The following is a 23,840-nucleotide window of genomic DNA, read 5'->3' on the forward strand; positions in this document are numbered from 1 at the left end:
TTATTTCGCGTTTAGTCCTTATGAGCCCACTTCGCGGCGATTTAATTGCGATTTTCAAATTTGATTGATGCAGTTAAATAAGGAAACTTCCAAGTTTTACATATTCGCGACGATTTATATTCGCGTTATTTAACTACTCGCGAAAGTCGCGAAAATAAATCGCTCGCGAAAATAAGTTGGTTTACAGTATATTGTAGTCATCTATCATGATGCCATATAGGTGGCCATTGCTTAAAGCATCAGGGAATCATTGAAAACGTAACTTTGACCAATGAACCGTGAACATGAGGTCAAGTAAAGGCAACAGTAGTATACCGCTGTTCGAAATTCATAAATCGATTGAGAAAAAACAAATCCGGGTTACAAACTAAAACTGAGGAAAACACATCAAATATAAAAGGAGAACAAAGACACAACAGAAACACTAAAATGCAACACACACAGAAACGAACTATAAGATAACAATGGTAATTTTCATGACTTGGTACAGGACATTGTAAGAAAAAATGGTGGGTTGAACCTGGTTTTGTGGCTAGCCAAACCTCCCGCTTTAATGGCAATGTTAAATATAACACTAAAATGACAACATTACATGACAGGACTACAATACAAATAAATGGAAGAACATACAGGACAGAGAAACACACAAATAAACGAGGTAAGATGAACACTGCCAGACACATGTGTAACTTACAATCATTTAATACATCAAATATAGTTCACCTACGTTTTCCAATATCTCAGAAATAAACCAATTCAAGAAAATTTAACGTTGTGATCACTGATCAATGTAAGGTGAACAGATTAATCCTATCTGACCGACATGTATATCTTTCATGATTATATATATACATGTATACCAAATATAGTTTTCCTACTTCTCATAATAACTGAAAAAAAATCACTTCACAGTAAAACTCGTGTTTTAAAGCATTCGCTAAACCTGAAAATGAGATTTAGGACAACAGTTATATGTCAGACGGAAAACTTATCTCTATACATGTACCATTTCGTATTTGAGAAATAAAGATATACATATAGAAACCTCGTAACATAAGGAATCTGTATACAAGATTTAAAATATCCAGGACTGAATATAAAGCTTTATGCAAATAGCGAATGCCATCGCCACTGCTGTCTAATTATCATCACTATGTCTCACATTCATCGCCGCCAGTCGAGAAAAATCTAGTGATGTATTTGCAGTTTTTGATAAATTCATCCGAATCTCATTTTTAACTCACCTGGCCCCACCAGTAAATTAATGAGACAGGTGCCACTAGTGAAGTAGGATCTGTTTACCGTTCTGCAGCACTTGAGTTCACCCCTAGATTTGCTTTTAAGGGCTAGTCTGGCTTTAGTTTTTATGTTGTATATTGTGTTATCTTTGTCTATCCTTTGCCCTATAAACTGTTTTCATATCAATTTCACATTTTGTCAAGTTTATGTCATTTTTACCTGAGATGGACAAAGTTCAACACTGCCCATAGTATGGTGATTTTGGGAAGAAGATCAAAGAGAAGTGGGTACCTATTTTGTGTAATCGTATTACCTAGTTTTTAACCCAGATAACTTAAACTTCACAGAAATATTGCACACACGTTGGAGTTGTGCACATGCTATTGTAGAATTTGTGTCACATTTTTTTTCTAATTTTTCCACTTTGGGAACATTTTTCAGCAAAATTTACAAAAGATATTATCAGTTTTGTGTTATCAACTCCTACTACAGTTTTTAACCCAGATACCTGAAACTTCACAGAAAGATTTCACAAATACTGAATTAGCGCAACTGTTATTATGGAATTGTTTGAGGAATTTTTCTTATTTTTCTGAACTTTGGAACTTAGTCACTACATTGTAAACCATTTTACATTGATTTTGCACATACTTTGCAACCCTGGCCATATAACTCTCATTTTTTTTAAAATCATTTCACTAAGTCATCAAAGCCAAGTCTCAACGTGACCATATATCCATTATAACTTTCATGATCTTGTCACAACAATAAAAACAGAGAAGGACACATAAGGCACATAAGACACAACAATATAAAGAGTTAAAGCAGTTAAAAATCATTTACCATACTAAATTGGTAATTTAACAATACTTGACACCCTTTAAACTTCTGTGTTTTAACAGCCATATAGGACCTAAGAGATATTTCAACTTTCCAAAACAGAAACTGAGGGTCAAGGACCCAACATTTGCATATATCTTCATTATCCTGACATAATACAATTTCTCTATGAATTACTGTATTCAGAAATTATTGTGTGCATTTATTATTGCGATTTTTGAAGGATGAACAATAAAATGCTCCAATGAGGGCAGCTGGATACGACCGCAGAGGTCGAACCCTGAATAGTTGGAGCAAGTATGGACACTACATTCAAGCTTGATACAGCACTGAATTTGGATTGTGATTAAATATTTGACACAGTATAGGTTTCTGACACAGAATGAATGTGGTCAAAGAACTGAAAAATTTGAAATTGACTTATACCTTTTATGGTCAAATATCAAAATACAGTTAGATTCAGCATATCCATGTACATCAAGAATTCAATTTATTTATTTTTGATGGACAAAATTAGCTAAGTTTTTAAAGGGGTTCGCTTAAAAAATCTATACAACTAACCTTTATTTTTCAAAATATCTAGTAATTAACAGTAAATTTCAAACTATAATATTTATACATAATTTCTAAAATTAGAATATGATACTGATCTTTTTTTAACTATGATTCTACTTTCAATTTCTATAAATTGTGCAATGCATCACTGAATTGGATTGTGATTAATTATTTGACATAGCATAAGTTTCTTACACAGAATAAAAAAGGGACTAAGAACATAAAAATTTAAAATTGGACATATACCTTTTATGGTCCAATATCCAAAATCTAAATACATGGTTAGAATCAACATATCAAAGAAACACAATAATTCAAATTTTGAACCTTTGGACCTTAATCTAAACCAGTTTGAAAGCCGGCCCAAAATCAAAAATCAGAATATTCTGTTAGATTCAGCATATCAAAGAACACCAATAATTCAATTTTTGATGAATTCAAACAAAGTTTGGACCCCAATTTGGACCAACTTGAAAATGTGCCCAAAATCAAAAATCTAAATATATTCTTAGATTCAGCACATCAAAGAACCACAAAAATTCAATTTTTTGTTAAAATCAAACTTAGTTTAATTGTTGATACTTTGGACCTTAAGGTGGACCAACCACGCACAAAATCAAAAATCTAAATACACTATAAGATTGGCCATATCAAAGAACACTAATAATTAAATTTTTGATGAAATCAAACAAAGTTTGATTTTGGACCCTTTAGACCTTAATATGAACCAATTTGAAGACAGACCCCAAATTTATAAAAGAACAGAGTTACAATGTCTCCCACGTTGCACATATTTTATCTATCTAAGGTACAAGGGCAATAACTAAAATAAACACATTTTTTTCTTTCTTTAAAACTTTTAAAGAGAAATGAAGGCTTCAGAGCCAATGCAATGCGATTTCCGTCATAATTAATATTTCCAAGGGGCATAACTCATTAAAAATATTTGCCCAGCACTTGTTTTCGTAAGTGTCAAAAACATTGCTTATATAAACCCATGATATAAGTTTCATAAAATTCTGACAAAAATTGTACATATGAGAGCGCTAACAATGCAATTTTCCATATAATTAATGTTTCCAAGGGACATAACTCTTTTTAAAATAATTGATCGGCACTGATTTTCAAACCTATCCAAAACATTTCTAATATAAACCTATTATATAAGTTTCATAAAAATCTGATAAGAATTGTACATGTGAGAGCGCTAACAAGGCAGGACAGATGGACACCCGGTATTTCAATGTCCCCAGCAACAGGTTGCACGTGGGACAAAAAATCTAAATACATGATCATATTCAGCATATCAAAGAACGCCAATAATTCAATTTTTGATGAAATTAAACAAAGTTTAATTTTGGACCCTTCAGACCTCAATAGACTTACACTCAAGTTATTGTCCAGAAAATCCTAGTTTTTTGGCCTCAAATTCCTAAATGACCACAAAAATCAATCCCAACCTTCCTTTTGAGTGATGGAACCTTGTGGTAAAATTTCATAGAGATCCATAAACTTATACACAAGTTATAGTCCTGAGTGAAAGAAGAAAAATACTTGTTTTTGGCCCCTTTATAGCCCCTAATTACCAAACAGCTACTACAATAACCCTCAAAATCAATCCCAACCTTCTTTTTGTGGTATGGAACCTTGTGCTAAAATTTCATGGAGATCCATACCTTTATACTTGTTATTTTCTGCATACAAGAAAAATGCTTGTTTTTGGCCTATTTTTGGCTCTTAATTACTAAACAGCTACGACAATAACCCCCAAAATCAACCCCAACCTTCCTATTGTGGTATGGAACCTAGTGCTAAAATTTCATAGAGATCCATACACCAATACCCTAGTTATAGTCTGTGAACCAAAATATCTTTGGCCCCTTTCGGCCCCTAATTCCTAAAGGATTTAGGCCATGACCCCAAAAATCAATCCCAACCTTCATTTTTGAGGTATGGAACCTTGTGGTAAAATTTCATAGAGATCCATACACTTATACACAAGTTATAGTCCTGAGTGAAACAAGAAAAATACTTGTTTTTGGCCCCTTTGTAGCCCCTAATTACTAAACAGCTACAACAATAACCCCCAAAATCAATTCCAACCTTTCTTTTTTGGTATGAAACCTTGTGCTTTAATTTTATAGAGATCCATACACTTATACTCAAGTTATTGTCTGCTAACCAGAAAAAAGCTTGTTTTTGGCCCCTTTTTGGCCATTAATTACTAAATAGCTACTTCAGTAACCCTCTAAATCAATTCCAACCTTCCTTTTGACGATTGGAGCCTAGGGCTAGAATTTCATAGAGCTCTATACACTTATACTCATGTTTTGTCTGCAAACCAAAATGTCTTCGGACGATGACGCAGACATCGCCACGACATAATACGAACGCAAAAATTTTGCGGTCGTCTAAAGAGATGAATTTTATCATTGCAATATTACGAAAAGCTGCATACAAATATATGTACCAGATATCAGAATGTGAGTTGTTATTATTGCCATACTCACAATGTCGCATTATTCACATTAATAAAAACCTTGCAATAATTTCTGATATTACAGAATCACAGTTTTGCTGGGGAGTCCAAATTCTGAACGTAGACATAAAGAATGACTTGGAGAAACATTCAAAACAATGAATAACCAATACATCAATTTCTTCACAACTACTTAAGGGCAAAAAAGACAATACAATATATGGACTTAACCATTTATTCAAGATACAGATGTAATTTTGCTATTCATCACTGCATCATCAGCAAAGATCTTTAAATAAAGGCATATTAAAGTATAAAGGAATAAATTTGACAACATAATTTTTTTTTAAACCAATCATATGGTAAACAATACACATTTTCATCTAACTGATGGGAAATGCTATAATGTTTTTTTCAACATCAATTCATTATGAAATCTAAAAAAGATCAATATAACACATATACCAAAATCCTCAAAACAATTCATGCAAGTGACTATATACATGTTTGGGAGATTTATGTAGCTATAAATAATCGTTTTTGTAATATAGTCCGTCAAAAAAAAAATACATTTAATAAATGACTATGTAATGACAATGATGCAAAATTACAAAAATAAGAATTTTTCAGTTAAAGTAATTTGTATCATGTCCAAAGAAATGTAATATCAATTGATTTTTTCCCAAGAAATATTGTAAACAAAATTTGAAATACACAATATTGACAGTAAAGACCACATTCATTGACAATAAAATGAATACAGTTTTTCTTTAATACAAATGTGTTTCAATAAAATACCTCCTTAATATTTTAATAAATGTAATTTATAAAATGCTATTCAAGATAACTTTGCATCCACTAACCACTGATTTTTTAACTATAACCTTGAAAACATTGAATACTATATAATAGTACCGGTAGTAAATACCATATTATGTTTACAGATATCATAGATGTACCAAAAGAATATTTTAGAATATCACAATCAATAATCAACATTTTGTAGAGATATTGCCAGGAAATATACTTGGTTTATTCCATGAAAATAATTTACAAGAGAAATGTACTGGTACTATCTATGGTCAGTCCAAAAACCTCTTTGAATGACTTTAACCTTTTTTTTCCTTTAGTATGGTTCTTATAAAAAAAAAAAAGACTTGAAAGACAATCACTAAAACAATACAACATTTTTCATTGACAAGTCAATATATGACTGAATCTGGCATGTCTTGTACTTAACATTAAGTACTGATTTCCACACTCAACAATTTTGTTGGACATGACCAGTTATGTTTATGACTTCTTCATACTAGGTTTCAGTTCATCAAAACAAGATCGTAGGAAAATGTGTGGTTTCTTCTGAGGATCAAATCCTTCATGGCCCTGAAATTGAATGGCTAATTGTTAATGTGAGTAAATGGAAAACAATAATTGCAATGAAAGAATACTTGTTTTAATGCAGTTCTCTTAGTTGTAGGAGTAATAGTTTTGTACTTTATTTTTTTTATCAATTCAACCAGGTCAAAGTTATTCTTATCTAGAAAATTTTATTTTGTTTTCATTTTCAATTCAAAAGCTGTTATTTTTAAACAAAATCTGCTAACCAAATTTTTAGCATATTTGACTGTAAACCATTGAAGTTAAATAACTAAAGACAACTCTGAATATATTTAAAAATTGTGATGATTGATGATGAAATAGACATAAATGTCAGATATGTTATAACTGATATTTTTATGGGAAAGAATAAAAAATCATATACAGTAAGACAATACTTTCACCTGAGGTCAAAGCTTCTGAGATCCTGCTATAGTTAGCAACAATAAATGTGGATAGTGTCCACATGTGGACACAGATGATGCCCCTGCTTGCATATCATATAGTTATAAAGGGATGGTTAAAGTGACGCAACCAAAATTCAAACTTGAACTGTGTTTTGTGGTAATAAGCATTGTGTATAAGTTTCATAACATTTGGTTGAGGCAAACTCAAGTTAGAGAACGGAAACCAATTTTGGGACGTACGTACGAAGGTACAGACGGACAAGGGTAAAACTTAATGCCCCCACTGCTACGGCGGGGGCATAAAAACATGTCACCATAAACTTTCTAATGCATTCTGGGTAGAGATAAATAAACAACTTTATCCCATGACTTAATTAACATTACAACATCATTTAGGAATGAACAAATATGTGAATTAAGTCTTTACAAATAAAATTATGAAGTTTTAGCAAATCCTTACAAGCAGCTGGACTTATTGTTTTGGCTTATCTGTACAGAGTCTGTCATTTTTTTAACATGTGAACGATACATATAAGATGAAAATCATATTGAGAAAGGGATACCGTAATCAGGACGAAATCAGCTGGAAACAACTGAATCAGGACGCTCCCATAACAATATCTGATTGATGTCATGATTAAATAAATGTTTTTTTTTACAAATTATAATACTAAGTTTGAATTTCCAGCCATGAAATCACAGGATCATGATCAAACATCTTTTGACAAATTTTAATGTGGAATGTTCAGCTTATTGATTCCCCATATAAGAATATTTCTTTTAATACTTTGAACTTAAAATTTACAATGCAGAAATGAACAATAAATATATGAACACAATATCTTTCCTAATATAAATAAATACTATTTGTACAAACCTTTGACCAATCATAACTGGTTGCATAAGCAAAAACAGTTCCTTGTGAATTGAAGTTACATGCTGTAATTGGCTGATCAAATAGTTCTGATGTCTTCAGTTTAGTTCTGGCATCTTTGTCCCAGAAACTGAACTTACAATCAGAACCCACTGTTGCCAAGGTACCATGAACAGGGTGGAATGATATGTCATTCACCTAAACGAAATAAATGATACAATTTTAAAGTGTGAATATATATCACGTTCATAGATTTTACCACCAAATGCAATGATACAAGAATTTTCCATTAAAGGAAGTGAATGATTTTAAATTTAAGAAAGTGATAGTTATTAAAATTTGAAATTTGAGCAGTGAGATATAGGTAGTATCATAATAGATCCAGAGATAGAATCTGTTTCTCCTATAGATTTTAGAAAATTTATTTGTAGTTTTGATGTTCTTTCAAACAATCAGAAAAATTGTGTTCTTTCTCTGGACATAATCTGGTGATCAAAAAAAAAAACACAAAAAAAAGTGATCCTTGTATTAAAAACCTAATCATAATAATAGCAGGGGCAGTTGCCAATGCTACTGAAAATTTGACTGGGCCCCTAACTTTTTACAGAATATTCCCATATGGTCAATACAAATTTTCTACATTTTGTCAGTTGGGCCCCATGAGTGAAATTTTAAAGCTTATTCCCTGAATAGGCATGTGTATCATAATTAGCCATAGTTATTTATGAGGCTTTTGATCAATTAATGCTTCAATGCTATACAAAGACTGAAAACAACAATTTTTATGGACAACATAAATCATCTTTTGGTCCCTTAAATCATATAGCTCCCAACATTTTTACATCATAATACATCCCTGACTTTCAAATTTTTAGGTTTGAGCATTCCAGATGATTGTAAATCCAGAAAAGTGCTTTTGACATAACAAAATTCATAAAGTGTGTATTTTTATTTATCTCTGAAGTACAAAGTCATAATTTTAACCTACAGCATATATATCCTGCATGCCATTTGTGGCACCATTAGATCTGTGACATTTGAACGTAAAGTTATCTTTAGGATTGGTTGGGTTGACGTAATGTATTGCTACTCTCCCTTCAATACTTCCTAATGCGAAACCTGTTGGTGAGTTGATCTTCTTGTCAAGGAATATACTGATGCATCTATGCTGAAACAGCAAGTATTAAAAGTTGTTTAGAATTCTGTGGGTGCTAACTGCATTGAGTGTTGAATCATTAAAAATTCAGACTGAAAACTAGTGAAATTACATATGTGTGTGTTTAATAAAATTTTTAAGTCATTAATGTCAAATAAATGAATTTTTAGGAAACAAATTTGTCCTACTGAAAATTAAATTCTGTGTCTTTTTGATCTTGTGTGCAGTGATAAAGATGTATGATGCAGGTTTTACTGTACATGGAACATAACTTATACAAAACAATTTACATGGAGTACTTAGTGAATTAAAGGCATGTATGCTTCATTTGATTCTGAGAATTTTTAAATAACAAAATAAGAGATTCTTGTTAGCAACCTGAAATTTTAATGGTGATTCTATTCTGCTGAACTCTTGAGGTCTGTTCTCTAGCTGGTATATAATGAGTTCTCTGCCAGCTGTTCCTACAACAGCCATTGGGTAACGCTGAAACAGTTATAATAAACTTGCTACTAAATTGATGAAATCCAACATGTAAAAACTTAATTAACTCCAAACAAAACATCATTATCATTGTCTGCTGGAATTACTTAGCAATCTGCAGTTTAATTTTCTGGTATATAGTTTTTACAGCTAATATTTAATAAATGAATATTGTTACATGTGTTACATGATAACGTAAGACAACATTGGCATGTGTTTTTGTTATTTGGAGAATTTGGTGTTGATGTCAGAGCTTCATAGCTTCTGTTAAAATTAATCCACATCTGTCTATAATTGAAAAACTTTATGTTGAACTTTAGATATTTTGTTTTTTTTGTGATGTCTGATTGCTGTCTTATTCATGTATACATTACTCTCTTTAGAGTCTCAGTAAAAACAAATAAACCATAACATTTATGAACTAATAAAAATCTTTGCATTAAAATTTGTTACACTTCAGGTGTTCTTGCATTTAAAGCATCTTTGATTGAAGACTGTACATAGTTTACCATAAACATAAGCTACCTGGATTCAGGCTGATCTAGTGATAATATTAGGTCAAAAGTCACAGCATAAAACATAAATAAATTCATGACAAACAGACTATTTGAAGGTAACAAAGACTGTAGACATGTGTATCTTAATTCTTCATAATCTGGATTGATGCAAATATTTTCTGTACATTGATAAGGAGCAAATATAAACTGTTAATTAATTCTGTAACTTACAACATCTGCACAGTAACATCTCTCAGGTAACTGGATTGTGTCCATGGGTGTAGGTGATCTTGTATCCCAAAACTAAACATATAAAATAGGTTTATATTAATATTAATTAAAGATTTTACTGGGCTTTTCTTTTTTAATTTGGATGAAGAATAAAAAAAATCAAATGTTAAATCTAACTTGGGTGACAACTTTTGGGTTTGTATTTTATTAATCTGTTATTTTTTTTTACCTTTATGCTTAAATGTTCATATCTATTTGGTTTGTTTTCCATGCCTTTGATTGCAAGCATGTTTTGCTTTTAAGTTGCACTTACAGAGCAAACTTTCATCAGCATTTTCTTTGCTCTTATTGAAGGGAATGGTTTAATATTTGGACTGCAGCTTGATAATGTTGAGTTGTAGCGAGTTAGCAATTTTTACATCCAAGACAGACAGATTCCTACATTGAGGGAGGTGTAATAAGTTATTTTTGTAATGTTCATATGCAAGGGAATATGTACAAACCGGTTTTTATCATCTCAAAAATTTACTGACGATTGTAGAATTCCAACTTGTGCTTTGCATAGAACAAAAAGGTTTTTTAAATATTGTAGCCATTTGAGTTTTAGATACTTTTATTCATTGACTATCAGACATACACTTATAGATCTTTCTGTAAGTGCTCACAAGAGATGAGAAATTTCACATTAAATAAGCTTTCCTTATTTTTCTCCCCTTTCACTTTGTTGATTGAAACTATATCTAACAGAATTAAATGTTTATAACTGGTATCGACATTCTTCTACATGTTTCTGAAAGAGATTTGTCTGTGGTTATGCTATTGTCTGTAAATGTCATACATCAATTATCTTACTTTTAGTAATTTGTCCCAGCCACCAGTCATTATACAGGAATAATTTGGTGCCTTTATCCAATGAACTGTCTTTATAGGAGCATCGTGCTAAAAAAAATGTAGATATTGTTAGCTTTTTGTTTCTGTATATAACTTGATTTTAGTGAGTTGATTAATATGTTTTTCAATTACACTTTTGATCAGGAAAAATCTCAACATAATGTTAAGTACTAAGTGAAAAAATGGGGAATGTGTCCATGGGACACAGATGATGCCCCCGCTTGCATGTCATATGAAGTAATAAAGGGACATAACTGAAGAAAGTAAAAGTGAGGCTACCCAAATTTGTACTTGATCTGAGTGTTGTGGTAATAAGTATTGTGTATAAGTTTCATAACATTTGGTTGAGGTTAACTTAAGTTGGAGAACGGAAAAAAAAAATTCAGCAATTTTTCCATTTGAAAGAGGCATAACTCTAGAACGGTTAAAGTGACACCCCCAACATTCATTCTTGATCTGTATATTGTAGTAATAAGCATTGTGTATAATTTTCATAACAATTGGTTGAGGCAAACTAAAGTTAGAGAACGGAAACGGAAAATTCAGCAATTTTTCCATTTGTAAAGGGCCAAAACTCTAGAACGGTTAAAGTGACTCCACCAAAATTCAAACTTGATCTGTGTTTCTTTGTAATAAGCATTGTGTATAATTTTCATAACATTTGGTTGAGGCAAACTAAAATTAGGAAACAGAAACGAAATATTCAGCAATTTTTCAATTTGTAAAGGGGCATAACTCTAGAATGGTTAAAGTGACACCACCAAAATTCAAACTTGATCTGTATTTTGTGGTAATAAGCATTGAGTGTAAGTTTCATAACATTTGGTTGAGGCAAACTAAAGTTAGAGAACAGAACGAAAAGTTAAGCAATTTTTCCATTTGTAAAGAAGCATAACTCTAGAACGGTTAAAATGATGCCACCAAAATTCAAACTTGATCTGTGTTTTGTGGTTATAGGCATATTGTAGACATTTCATAACATTTGGTTGAGGCAAACTAAAGTTAGAGAATGGAAACCAACTTTGGGACATACGGACTGATTGGGACATACGGACTGATTGACGTACGTACGTATATACGGACAAGGGAAAAACTTAATGCCCCCTCCAATTCGGCTGGGGCATAAAAAGTGTGCAGTTCTGTCCACCAGTGTCCTGGGATATGGAAAGGTTATATGCTCACAATCATGCTTAACCCCACCACTGGTTCATGTCGGTCACATTTGTTTTTTTGTAAATTTTATTGTATAAATTAGGCTGTGAGTTTTCTCATTTAAATTGTTTCACATTTTTCATGTCTGCCTTTTATAGCTGACTATACCCTATGAGTTTTTCTCATTAATATTGTTGAAGGCTGTACAGTGACCTAGAGTTGCTTTTATCTTCATCATTTGAACTCTGGTGGATATATGTCTCATTGGCAATCTTCATACCATATCTCCTTAATTTTATACTGCACACCAACTTAGATTTCTTTTAAAGGCATACAGTGTGATCGTTTGCCGTATTTTCATGGAAAAACCTGTTTTCCATTATCATATAAAAGTTGAAAATGCTTGTAAATGATTTTAGAACACTTCACGAGTGTTTAAATAGGTCAAAATCACAAAAAAAAAAAAAATTTAGAAACTTGTGTATGTTTAAACCAAACGTTCGAATAGCATGTGTAAATGAAAATAAATAACGGTGAGAGTGTACAGAAAATCTGTACTTAATAAATATCACGCAAATACAACTTTGAAAGTAAAACAGTTCCATCCTTGAGTAAAATAATTTTTAACATATCTATCACATTAATGTTTGAAATAATCAATTAAATTTAATCATACAAGCTTAAACTTAAAATCACTTAAATACATTGACAGAAAAAAAAACACACATTTTATTCTGAATTTACAGTAGCCTGTATTTTACCCTAAGTAAATAGGTGTGTCAGGAATATGTGATATGCCTGTCTACAAATCAGTGAGAGTAAAATGAATACAGTGTTATTGAATGAACAATACAGTGCGTAAAAATTTCATAATGATTTGTGAAAGCATACTTGAACCATAGGCTGTCAGAGTGACAGCAAACCAGATTTCCTGCAGAGGTCGAAACCTGAACAGTTGAGCATGTATGGACACTACATTTAAGCTTAAAACAGCTCTGAATTTGGATTGTGATTGAATATTTGACACAGTATAGGTTTGTGACACAAAATGAATGTGGTCAAAGAACTGAAAAATTTGAAATTGGACATTCATATAGTGGCCCTATTGCTTATAGTATCTAATTACATATTATGGTCCAATATCCAAAATCTTAGTACAAATGTACATTGTTAGAATCAGCATATCAAAGAACCCCAAGAATTCAATTTTTGATGCAATCAAACAAAAGTTTAATTTAGGACCCTTTGGACCTCAATGTGGGCCAATTTGATAAAGCCCACAATGCAAAATACATGGTTAGATTCAGCACTTCAAAGAACCCAATAATTTCAATTTTTGTTGAATCAAACAAAGTTTAATTTTGGACCCTGATTTGGACCAACTTGAAAACTGGGCCCAAAAGTCTAATATTTAAATACAGGTTTAGATTCAGCATTTGAAAGAACCCTATATATATTTAATTTATGTTGAAATGAAACACAATTTAATTTTATCCATATAATTTTCTGTTCAAAGGGAAATAACTCAAACTGAATAAATTATAAACACATAGTTCTCTAATATTAGATATGATTTAACCACTATTTTCTTAAATTAGATATGATGTTATACAATGTATATCTATTTTCAAATTATAATCGAATATAATTAATAGTTCCAAATATTTTTTCTTTCATTTGTCACAAACTAATATAGATCTACAACTTTGATAGATATCTACCAATGTCAACAACTTTATCTACACAATGTAATGTAATGAACTATATCCTTTAATAAAAATAGATTATTATCTAATTAAAGGAGTTCATTTTATCAAAAAAAAATTATATATATAGCATTCAGAAAATTAGTTTATACAGAAAAACAAACAAACCTACCACGAAATTCTTCAAACAATTTACAAAAGAAAAGAAAAAAAATATCCAAAATATCATTTATCATTCATACAATGTCTTTTAAAAATCTTTAAAAAGTTATTTCCCTTTGAACAGAATGGAGTAATTAATAAGAATTTCATAAAAAATTGAATTCTTTGGAAAGGGCTATAACTCAACAACGAGAAAAGTTAAAATCATCAAAATTGAACTTGACCTTCATTTAGTCACAGGAAACAACATATCTAAATTTCGTCAAAGCGTTTTCATGTTAATGAACGGACACTGTTTAGCAGCCGCCTGTCCGCCCGTCGTACATCCCCAAATCAATAACCGATTTTTCTTTCCAAAATCTGGTTAATACAAAATTGAAACATGTGAAAACTGTCTGGTTCTTGATGATTGAAGTCACACAACACTTGAACATCAAGGTAACTAAAATTGATGACAGCATACACGAGTTTCAACATTTAAAATTTTTTTTTACTTTTATTCAAAGATTAAAACTTATACATTTTTATTCAGTTGGAAAAGTTTTAGTTAATCCCATTATTTTAAAAATATGATTTGGTAGGCTTGCCAATGCAACAACTCTCTACCAGAGACCAAATTACATAGAAGTTATGCATACTTTAGTTAGTGTGTAATATGTTTTTAGCTGGACATACAAACAGCTGGCAAAGATATACCATAATATGATCGTCATAAAGGTACATATATAGAAAGTAATTACCTGTGCTACTTGTACAGCCTGGTTACTGTTTAAGTCCCACATTTTGACTGTTTTATCAACAGATGCAGTAAACACTTTGGTTCCATCCTGTAAAATATATAACGTAACAGTTTTTACAACTTGCAACAAAATGAATTCTGAAAGTCTGTCAATGATCTAAATCTACTGAGCATTATTCACACAACCTTATATTTACTGTGCCAAATGCATAAACATATCAATCAAAGAATTAACAAGTTGCTTTCTTTAAAAAAAGAAATGCAATCGTAAACCCAAATGCTTGTTTGGCATTAGATATAAGATAATTGTTTAAAAAAAAAGATTTATTGTTTTATATCATATTTGTTATATAAGAATTAGAAACTGACAGTGACTGTTTACTTAAAGTAAATACTGTTCAATGTGGGGTGAAATATTCTTGTTAAAGGAATATTTTTTTCTCTCCTCTCTCCCAAAAGACATCATGTTAAGTCACCCACTTGATGTTCCATTCTAAGATGCTTTTGTTTTTAAATTAGAGTTAGTTTTTAGGCTAAAGTTCAAATGCAAATGTGAAGAAATTTAATCAATTAATGATTATATGTGATTAAGAAATGCAATACATGAACCTGTAAAATAGCCGTTTTCATTGGAATTTGAGATATGTTCATGGTTATTTGAACAATGGCTTGATATTGATCATTATTAAGATCCTTACTCCTTCTCTTCAAGGTTTTTGTATGCTTAGGGTAGCAAGCATTGGCAATTTTAAGTTCTGTGCTTTGTGTATGCTTTTAAAAGTTTTAGATGATAAACCTCTTTTGTTAAAAACAAACACTTTTAAAACCTTTAACTCGCTTTGAAGATATTTTCCAGATGTCCCTTTTTATTTTGATGTTTTCTATATTTTAAATTGTGGGTCATGAAAAAAGGCCTGCAAGTTTAATTGTAAATATATACAATTTGAATCGCACTGTATCCTCTTCACCTTGATGACCGCAACCAATTCATTAAAAAAGATATTTATAGCCTAGACAAAACAGCTTATGCACCTTGTACTTATAAACAAACAAACAAAATTGAAAACAACAAAAAAACTAGCATGGTCAAACCTGAAATTACCACTGATCAGTATACCCATCACCTAAATATGAGTTTGTTTAAAGGTCACAGTTATGAACTGTTGTAAGGTGTTCCTTTTTGTCGAGCCTTCGACTTTAGTCGAAAAAGCGAGACAAAGCGATTCTACATTCCGTCGGTGTCGTTGGCGGTGGCGTCCACAAATATTCACTCTGTGGTTAAAGTTTTTGAAATTTTAATAATTTTCTTAAACTATTCTGGATTTGTACCAAACTTGGACAGAAGCTTGTTTATGATCATAAGATAGTATCCAGAAGTAAATTTTGTAAGAATAAAATTCCATTTTTCCGTATTTTACTTATATATGGACTTAGTTTTTTCTGCTGGGAAACAATACATTCACTCTGTGGTTAAAGTTTGTAAAATTATAACTTTCTTAAACAATCCTGGATTTGTACCAAACTTGGACAGAAGCTTGTTTATGATCATAAGATAGTATCCAGAAGTAAATTTTGTAAAAATAAATTCAATTTTTTTTGTATTTTACTTATAAATGGACTTAGTTTTCTGCTGGGATACAATACATTCACTCTGAGGTTAAAGTTTTTTTTGAATTTTAATAACTTTCTTATACTATCCTGGATTTGTACCAAACTTGGACAGAAGCTTGTTTATGATTAAAAGCTAGTATCTAGAAGGAAATTTTTTGTTAAAATTTTGTACCTGTTTATCTGTATTTAACTTATAAATGGACTTAGTTTTTCTTCCAGTTAACATTACATGCAGTCTGAAGTTAAATTTTTTAGATTTATAAACTATCCTGGATTTTTACCAAACTTGGACAGAAGCTTCTTATAATAAAAAAAAATAGTATTGAGAGGAATATTTTTATTGATGTTTTTCCTCATTTTTGTTGAGCCTGCGATTTACAGCAAAAGTAGGCGAGACACTGGGTTCCGCGGAACCCTTACGATTTTTTTTTATCTGAACACGATTTTTTCATTAAATATTAAAGGGTGTCTTTTACATGGTAACATTACACTACTGTCTTATGGTATGTATGTAAATTCTTTTAAACCAGGTGTATTCATAAGCACATGTCCCAAGTCCGAAGCATGTTGTTTAGTGGTTGTCTATTTTTTGGTGCAGTTCATATTTGCTTTTTGTTTCTGGTTTGAAGTTAAATTAGATCTGTTTGTTTTTTCCTGTTTAAATTAATTAATAACAGTGTTTTGGGGCCCTCGGGAGGATGCTGTCCAATGTGAGCCAAGCTTTTGTGCTGAAGGCTGAATTATAACCTATAATTGCTAATTTTGACTACACTGTGTTTTGATGGAGAGTTGTCTTCCTACCACATTTAAAAAGATATTCCCTGACATTTGACAAATCCATTAGAATAATTGAGATATTGAAATTGAACTGAAGTTGCCTAGTAGGTTTCTTACATTGACTCGGCTATCCTTTTTCTCTCTTGCTGAATAGTTTTATACTGGTCATTTGGGGGCACTGTGTAGCTTACTGATCAGTGAGATGGCTCAAAATCTTCTTACACTATTTTACATTTTCGTACTTAATATATTAAAACCGAAAATTCACATTCATGTCCAGTGTACAAAGTAGTACCGATATTGTCGACATCGCAAAGTAGGCAATGTCGACACAATATTGTACAACGTTGTCGATATCGATTCATACTCTAATCTACATCGTTGACATTGACGATATCGCGAAGTAGACAATGTCGACACAATATTGTACAATGTTGTCGATATCGTTTCATACTCTTGTCTACATTGTTGACTTTGACGATATCGCGAAGTAGACAATGTCGACACGATGTTGTACAACGTTAACGTTGTCGATATCGTTTCATACTCTTGTCTACATCGTTGACATTGCCGATATCACTAACACATTACTCGTGTTTACATTGTTAATTTTGAATACAACGATGTCGACATTGTGTTGTACTACTTTGTCGATATCCTTTCATCATCTTGTCTCTGCATGGTTGGCATTGCCGACATCGCGAAAAAGACAATGTCAAAACACTGTATTACTACGTTATCTATAATGTCAACATCGCAAAGATGTTGAGGAGGAGGAGGAGGAGGAGGATGAGGAGGAGGAGGAGAAGAAGGAGGAGGAGGAGAAGGAGGAGGAGGAGAAGGAGGAGGAGGAGAAGGAGGAGGAGGAGGATAGAGATTTGCAAACATTAAAAAACTGTCAAAATAAGTTCTACTATTAAGAACATTGACACAGGCGTAATATAAATACATTATTTGAAATTGAAAACGATGTAGGCGATGTCAACGATGTAGACAGGAAAGGGGGACGATGTAGACGATGTCGTCACGATGTTGTTAACATTGCGATATCTGCGATATCAACGATGTAGACAACAAGTAAGACAATGTTGCGAGCAGGTATAAATCATGAACGAAGTTGACAATATCGGCGATATCGTCACTACATCGTGCACTGGACATACCTCAAAATTTATCATCTGATCGTATTTATGAAATAATAATTATTTATTTTTATTTTGACGAACATTTTGAAGAACATTAATTACTACAGGCCGAACATATAGTTAGATAATCTGTTCCCTGACCAAGATAACTATAAATAGAAATTAATTTTTCTTATCTCTGCCTGCATCTGTCAACACTCGGTGTCTATTAATTAATAGACATTTGATAAGGAAATAACGTTGCAATATTTAAACAAAGAAAATTGCAATTTTAAAAGAAAATAAAATGCTTCGCTGGGCGCAGCTTGATACGACCGCAGAGGTCGAACCCTGAACAGTTGGGGCAAGTATGGACACAACATTCAAGCTTGATACAGCTCTGAATTTGGATTGTGATTAAATATTTGACACAGCATAGGTTTCTGACACAGAAAGAATGTGGTCTAAGAACTTGAATTTTTTTAATTTACCTATTATGGTCCAATGTCCAAAATCAAAATACATGGTTAGATTCAGCATATCAAAGAACCCCATATATTCAATTTTTGTTGAAATCAAACAAAGTTTAATTTTGGACCCCAACTTGGACCAACTTGAAAACTGGGCCCATAATAAAAAATCTAAACACATGTTTAGATTCAGCATATCAAAGAACCCCAAGAATTCAATTTTTGTTAAAATCAAACTAAGTTCAATTTTTGACCCTTTGGACCTTAATGTAGACCAATTTAAAAAAACGGGACCCAAAATTAAAAATCTAAATAGATGGTAAGATTTGGAATATCAAAGAACCCCAATAATTCAATTTTTGATGAAATCAAACAAAGTTTAATTTTGGACCCTTTTGACCTCAATATGAACCAATTTGATAGCAGGGCCCACAAATAAAAAATCTAAATACATGGTTAGATTCAGCATATCAAAGAACCCCATATATTCAATTTTTGTTGAAATCAAAAAAAGTTTAATTTTGAACCCCAACTTGGACCAACTTGAAAACTGAGCCCATAATCAAAAATATAAACACATGTTTAGATTCAGCATATCAAAGAACCCCAAGAATTCAATTTTTGTTAAAATCAAACCAAGTTTAATTTTGGACCCCTTGGACCTTAATGTAGACCAATTTAAAAAACGGGACCCAAAATTAAGAATCTAAAAACACGGTTAGATTTGGCATATCAAAGAACCCCAATAAGACAATTTTTGATGAAATCAAACAAAGTTTAATTTTGGACCCTTTTGACCTAAATATGAACCAATTTGATAGCGGGCCCACAAATAAAAAATCTAAATACATGGTTAGATTCAGCATATCAAAGAACCCAATATATTCAATTTTTGTTGAAATCAAACAAAGTTTAATTTTGGACCCCAACTTGGACCAACTTGAAAACTGGGCCAAAAATCTAAAATATAAATACATGTTTAGATTCAGCATATCAAAGAACCCCATATATTCAATTTTTGTTGAAATCAAACAAAGTTTAATTTTGGACCCCAACTTGGACCAACTTGAAAACTGGGCCCATAATCAAAAATCTAAACACATGTTTAGATTCAGCATATCATAGAACCCCAAGAATTCAATTTTTGTTAAAATCAAACTAAGTTTAATTTTGGACCCTTTGGACCTTAATGTAGACCAATTTAAAAAACAGGACCCAAAATTAAAAATCTAAATACACGGTTATATTTGGCATATCAAAGAACCCCAATAATTCAATTTTTGATGAAATCAAACGAAGTTTAATTTTGGACCCTTTTGACCTCAATATGAACCAATTTGATAACGGGGTCCACAAATAAAAAATCTAAATACATGGTTAGATTCAGCATATCAAAGAACCCCATATACTCAATTTTTGTTGAAATCAAACAAAGTTTAATTTTGGACCCCAATTTGGACCAATTTGAAAACTGGGCCAAAAATCAAAAATCTAAATACATGTTTAGATTCAGCATATCAAAGAACCCATATATTCAATTTTTGTTAAAATCAAACAAAGTTTAATTTTGGACCCTTTGGACCTTAATGTAGACCAATTTGAAAAACTGGACCCAAAATTAAAAATCTAAATACACGGTTAGATTCAGCATAACAAATAAATAAATGTGGTCAAAGATTTTACAAATCTAATGCGCCATACTGTGCAATTAAAGATTACTTCTTGAAATTTTTCAATATTTGAAATTAGAAAAAAAAATAATATTTGAAGAATAATTCTTTTTAATTTCTGAAATCTGAAATGAGAAAAAATTGACCCCCCCAATTTCTTTTTACCACCCCCCCCTTTTTTTTCCCCCAAAAAAATTCTTTCCCTCAAGATATGGTCATAATCCCAATTCAAATTTCCAATGGAGTTTGCAACCATAATTACCCATTTAAATTTACCATAGTGCTAACTTAATCTATTTTATAATAAAATTTAAAATATAGTGTCAAATCTTTCATATGGATTTTTTTGTAAAAAAAAAAGATGCAACATTTGCAGATATTTTTACTGGTCTTCCTTTATAAATATGCATTTCTTTAAACATAATTTAAAAGCAGTGTAAGGGAAGTAACCAAAACGTTGTATTTGGATTACCTCCCTTACACTGTTTTAAATTATCTTAATTGTTCATTAACCATTACTTTATACATAATTTAAAAGCAGTGTAAGGGAGATAATTTCAATGATGTATTTGATTTATCTCCCTTACACTGCTTTAAATTATGTTTTGTACTAAAGTATTTGTCCATTAACCAGGACAACCTTGTTTTTCCCCCTTTTTGGCCCCTAATTCCTAAACGGTTTGAGCCATAACCCCCAAAGCAAATCCTAACCATCCCTTTGTGGTATGGAAACTTGTAGTATGATTTCAGAGAGATCCATACACCGTTCCACAGTTATTGTCTGGAAACTAGAAAATGCTTATTTTTGGCCCCTAATTCCTTAACTGTTGGTACCATAACCCCCAAAATCAATCCCCACCTTCCTTTTGTGGTATTGAACCTTATGGTAAAATTTCAAAGAGATCCATTCACTTAAACTAAAGTTAGAGTGCGAAAACCAATGTGTCTTCGGACGACGACGCCGGACAACGACGACGACGACGACGCCAACGTCATACCAATATACGACCGCAAAAATTTTTTGTGGTCGTATAATAAAAACTATTCAAGGACGTATATCAATTTAGATTATATACGTCCTTGGTCTATCCTAGACGTAAAATTTCAATAAAGTGCAAGAAAGACTTCATTTTAATTTCAGTATTGTCCTTTAGTTAGTCCCACAAGGACGTTGAGGTATGAAAATTATGAAATAGCCTGCTTAGTACATTATGTAACTTTTTCCCTAGACTCGGAATCTTAAGTGAAATGCTAGTAATACTTCTTTTATAGATTTTAGTTTTAACAAATCTCGTTTCGAATATAAATCGCATTGTTTACTTGAAATCTTATCTCATATCTAAACACAGCTGGTTTCAACGTTTGACTCTAATAAGAATAACTACGCGTATTTGTAAGGTAAATATTAGCAGCTTGTAATTGCGTGCAAGGAAGTATTCAAATGCTTATTAAAGTAGCTTGCGTCATAATAAATTTCGCATCATATGTAACATATCTCTATAGCAACTTTAAGATGCTAACGATTCAACAGGTCAAATAATAAGCTATTGCGCATGTATATGAAAGGTGGCCATAGAAAGAAACCCTCAGGGGTTCACGCAAAAAGAGAGGTAGATAGACTTATTGTAAGGTTAATAAATGTCCTGAAATTTATTCCATTTTCGCCCTATGTTTAAGGTTTATCACCCCTTTTCCAAAGATTGGTATGTATTAAGAAATTTCAAAATGCAATAATATCAAACCAGCTAAGAAAATGCATAAAATAGAAATAACAAGCATTCTGAGAGTATTGCTTGGCAATACATAGTCCCCTACTGGTTAAAAATTCGTTGTATTGGAACAAAATGCTAACTTGATCTATAACTTGTCATGGTGTAAACTATATAACAAATATCAAGTCAATATCTTCAAGCATGACGAAAAAAAGTGATTATTTAAATGAATTTTTTAAGTCCAAGGACCATAACTCTGCACAAAATCATCTGACCAGAACAAAATTCGTACTCAATCTGTAACTTGTCATGATAAAACTATATACCAATTATCAAATCAATATCTTCAAGCATGACGAAAAAAAAGTGTGGAAAACTGATTATTTGAGTGAATTTTCTAAGTCCAAGGACCATAACTCTGCACAAAATCATCAGACCACAACAAAGTTTGTATTCAATTTGTAACTTGTCATGATAAAACAATACACCAAATATCAAATCAATATCTCCAAGCAAGCAGAAAAAAAGTGTGGAAAACTGATTTGCCGGACTGACGGATGGACAGACAGACAGATGGAGTGCAAACCTAGTCTCCTTCGACTTCGTCGGTAGGGAACTGAAAATAAGAAAATGTCGTATGATTGCAAATGAGACAACTCTCATGAGAACATATGATGTAGAAGGTCATGGTACTGCCTTCAACAATGTCTTTTTGTACCAATACAATGAAGAAACATCATTCACAGACATTATATTTATTGAAACATTGTATTTAATGGAAAACATAAATTTTGTGGCAATTCAAGACAAAACTTTTGCTGCAAACCTTTAAGCTTTATTACAAGAAAGTTCATTATAACCATTTGTCTACCTCACAAGACAGGACCTATATGTGTCTGTTGAGCTTAAGGATGGGTGCCACATGTGGAGCAGGATCTGCTTACCCTTTGGGAGCACCTGAGATCACCCCCAGTGTTTGGTGGGGTTCGTGTTGCTCAGTCTTTAGTTTTCTATGTTGCGTTTTGTGTACTATTGTTTGTCTATTGGTCTTTTTCTTTTTTAGCCATGGCGTTGTCAGTTTATTTTCGACTTTGAATGTCCCTTTGGTATCTTTCGCCTCTCTTTAAAGGTACTTACATCATTCCAGTCACAGTCTAAGACAGGACCTGTATGTGTCTGTTGAGCTTAAGGTACTTACCTCACTCCAGTCACAGTCTAAGACAGGACCTGTATGTGTCTGTTGAGCTTAAGGTACTTACCTCACTCCAGTCACAGTCTAAGACAGGACCTGTATGTGTCTGTTGAGCTTAAGTTACTTACCTCACTCCAGTCACAGTCTTAGACAGGACTTGTATGTGTCTGTTGAGCTTAAGGTACTTACATCACTCCAGTCACAGTCTAAGACAGGACCTGTATGTGTCTGTTGAGCTTAAGGTACTTACCTCACTCCAGTCACAGTCTAAGACAGGACCTGTATGTGTCTGTTGAGCTTAAGGTACTTACATCACTCCAGTCACAGTCTAAGACAGGACCTGTATGTGTCTGTTGAGCTTTAGGTATTGTCTGCCCTTGGTGTGTTACTTCCCAACATCTGACCTGAAGTATCATGAGAAGTTCATTACATGAGAAGATGACATATATACAAGATATATCATGTAGTTAAGGGATCAAATAAAACAACTTAATAT

The 23,840-nt window shown here is 32.1% G+C and overlaps 1 protein-coding gene across 3 annotated transcripts in view; it reads right to left on the reverse strand.

Moving 5' to 3' along the window:
• The window catches only part of LOC127706361 (mRNA export factor-like), a 36,841-nt gene that overhangs the window by 4,311 nt on the left and 8,690 nt on the right, over positions 1–23,840 (reverse strand). Inside the window, exons 4-11 of one of the 3 annotated variants that reach the window (XM_052210938.1) lie at positions 23,656–23,748; positions 14,790–14,876; positions 10,991–11,077; positions 10,139–10,210; positions 9,306–9,413; positions 8,760–8,939; positions 7,775–7,969; positions 5,335–6,496 (exon numbers count right to left, since the gene is read on the reverse strand). In XM_052210938.1, coding sequence (XP_052066898.1) covers positions 6,407–6,496; positions 7,775–7,969; positions 8,760–8,939; positions 9,306–9,413; positions 10,139–10,210; positions 10,991–11,077; positions 14,790–14,876; positions 23,656–23,748 — 912 coding nt within the window. In that variant the 3' untranslated portion in view covers positions 5,335–6,406. Of the gene's footprint in view, positions 1–5,334; positions 6,497–7,774; positions 7,970–8,759; positions 8,940–9,305; positions 9,414–10,138; positions 10,211–10,990; positions 11,078–14,789; positions 14,877–23,655; positions 23,749–23,840 lie in introns of those variants that run through there. The other 2 variants (XM_052210945.1, XM_052210951.1) reach the window with 2 other exon arrangements.

This window comes from Mytilus californianus, unplaced genomic scaffold, assembly GCF_021869535.1.
Source record: "Mytilus californianus isolate M0D057914Y unplaced genomic scaffold, xbMytCali1.0.p SCAF_1, whole genome shotgun sequence".
Lineage (NCBI taxonomy): Eukaryota > Metazoa > Mollusca > Bivalvia > Mytilida > Mytilidae > Mytilus > Mytilus californianus.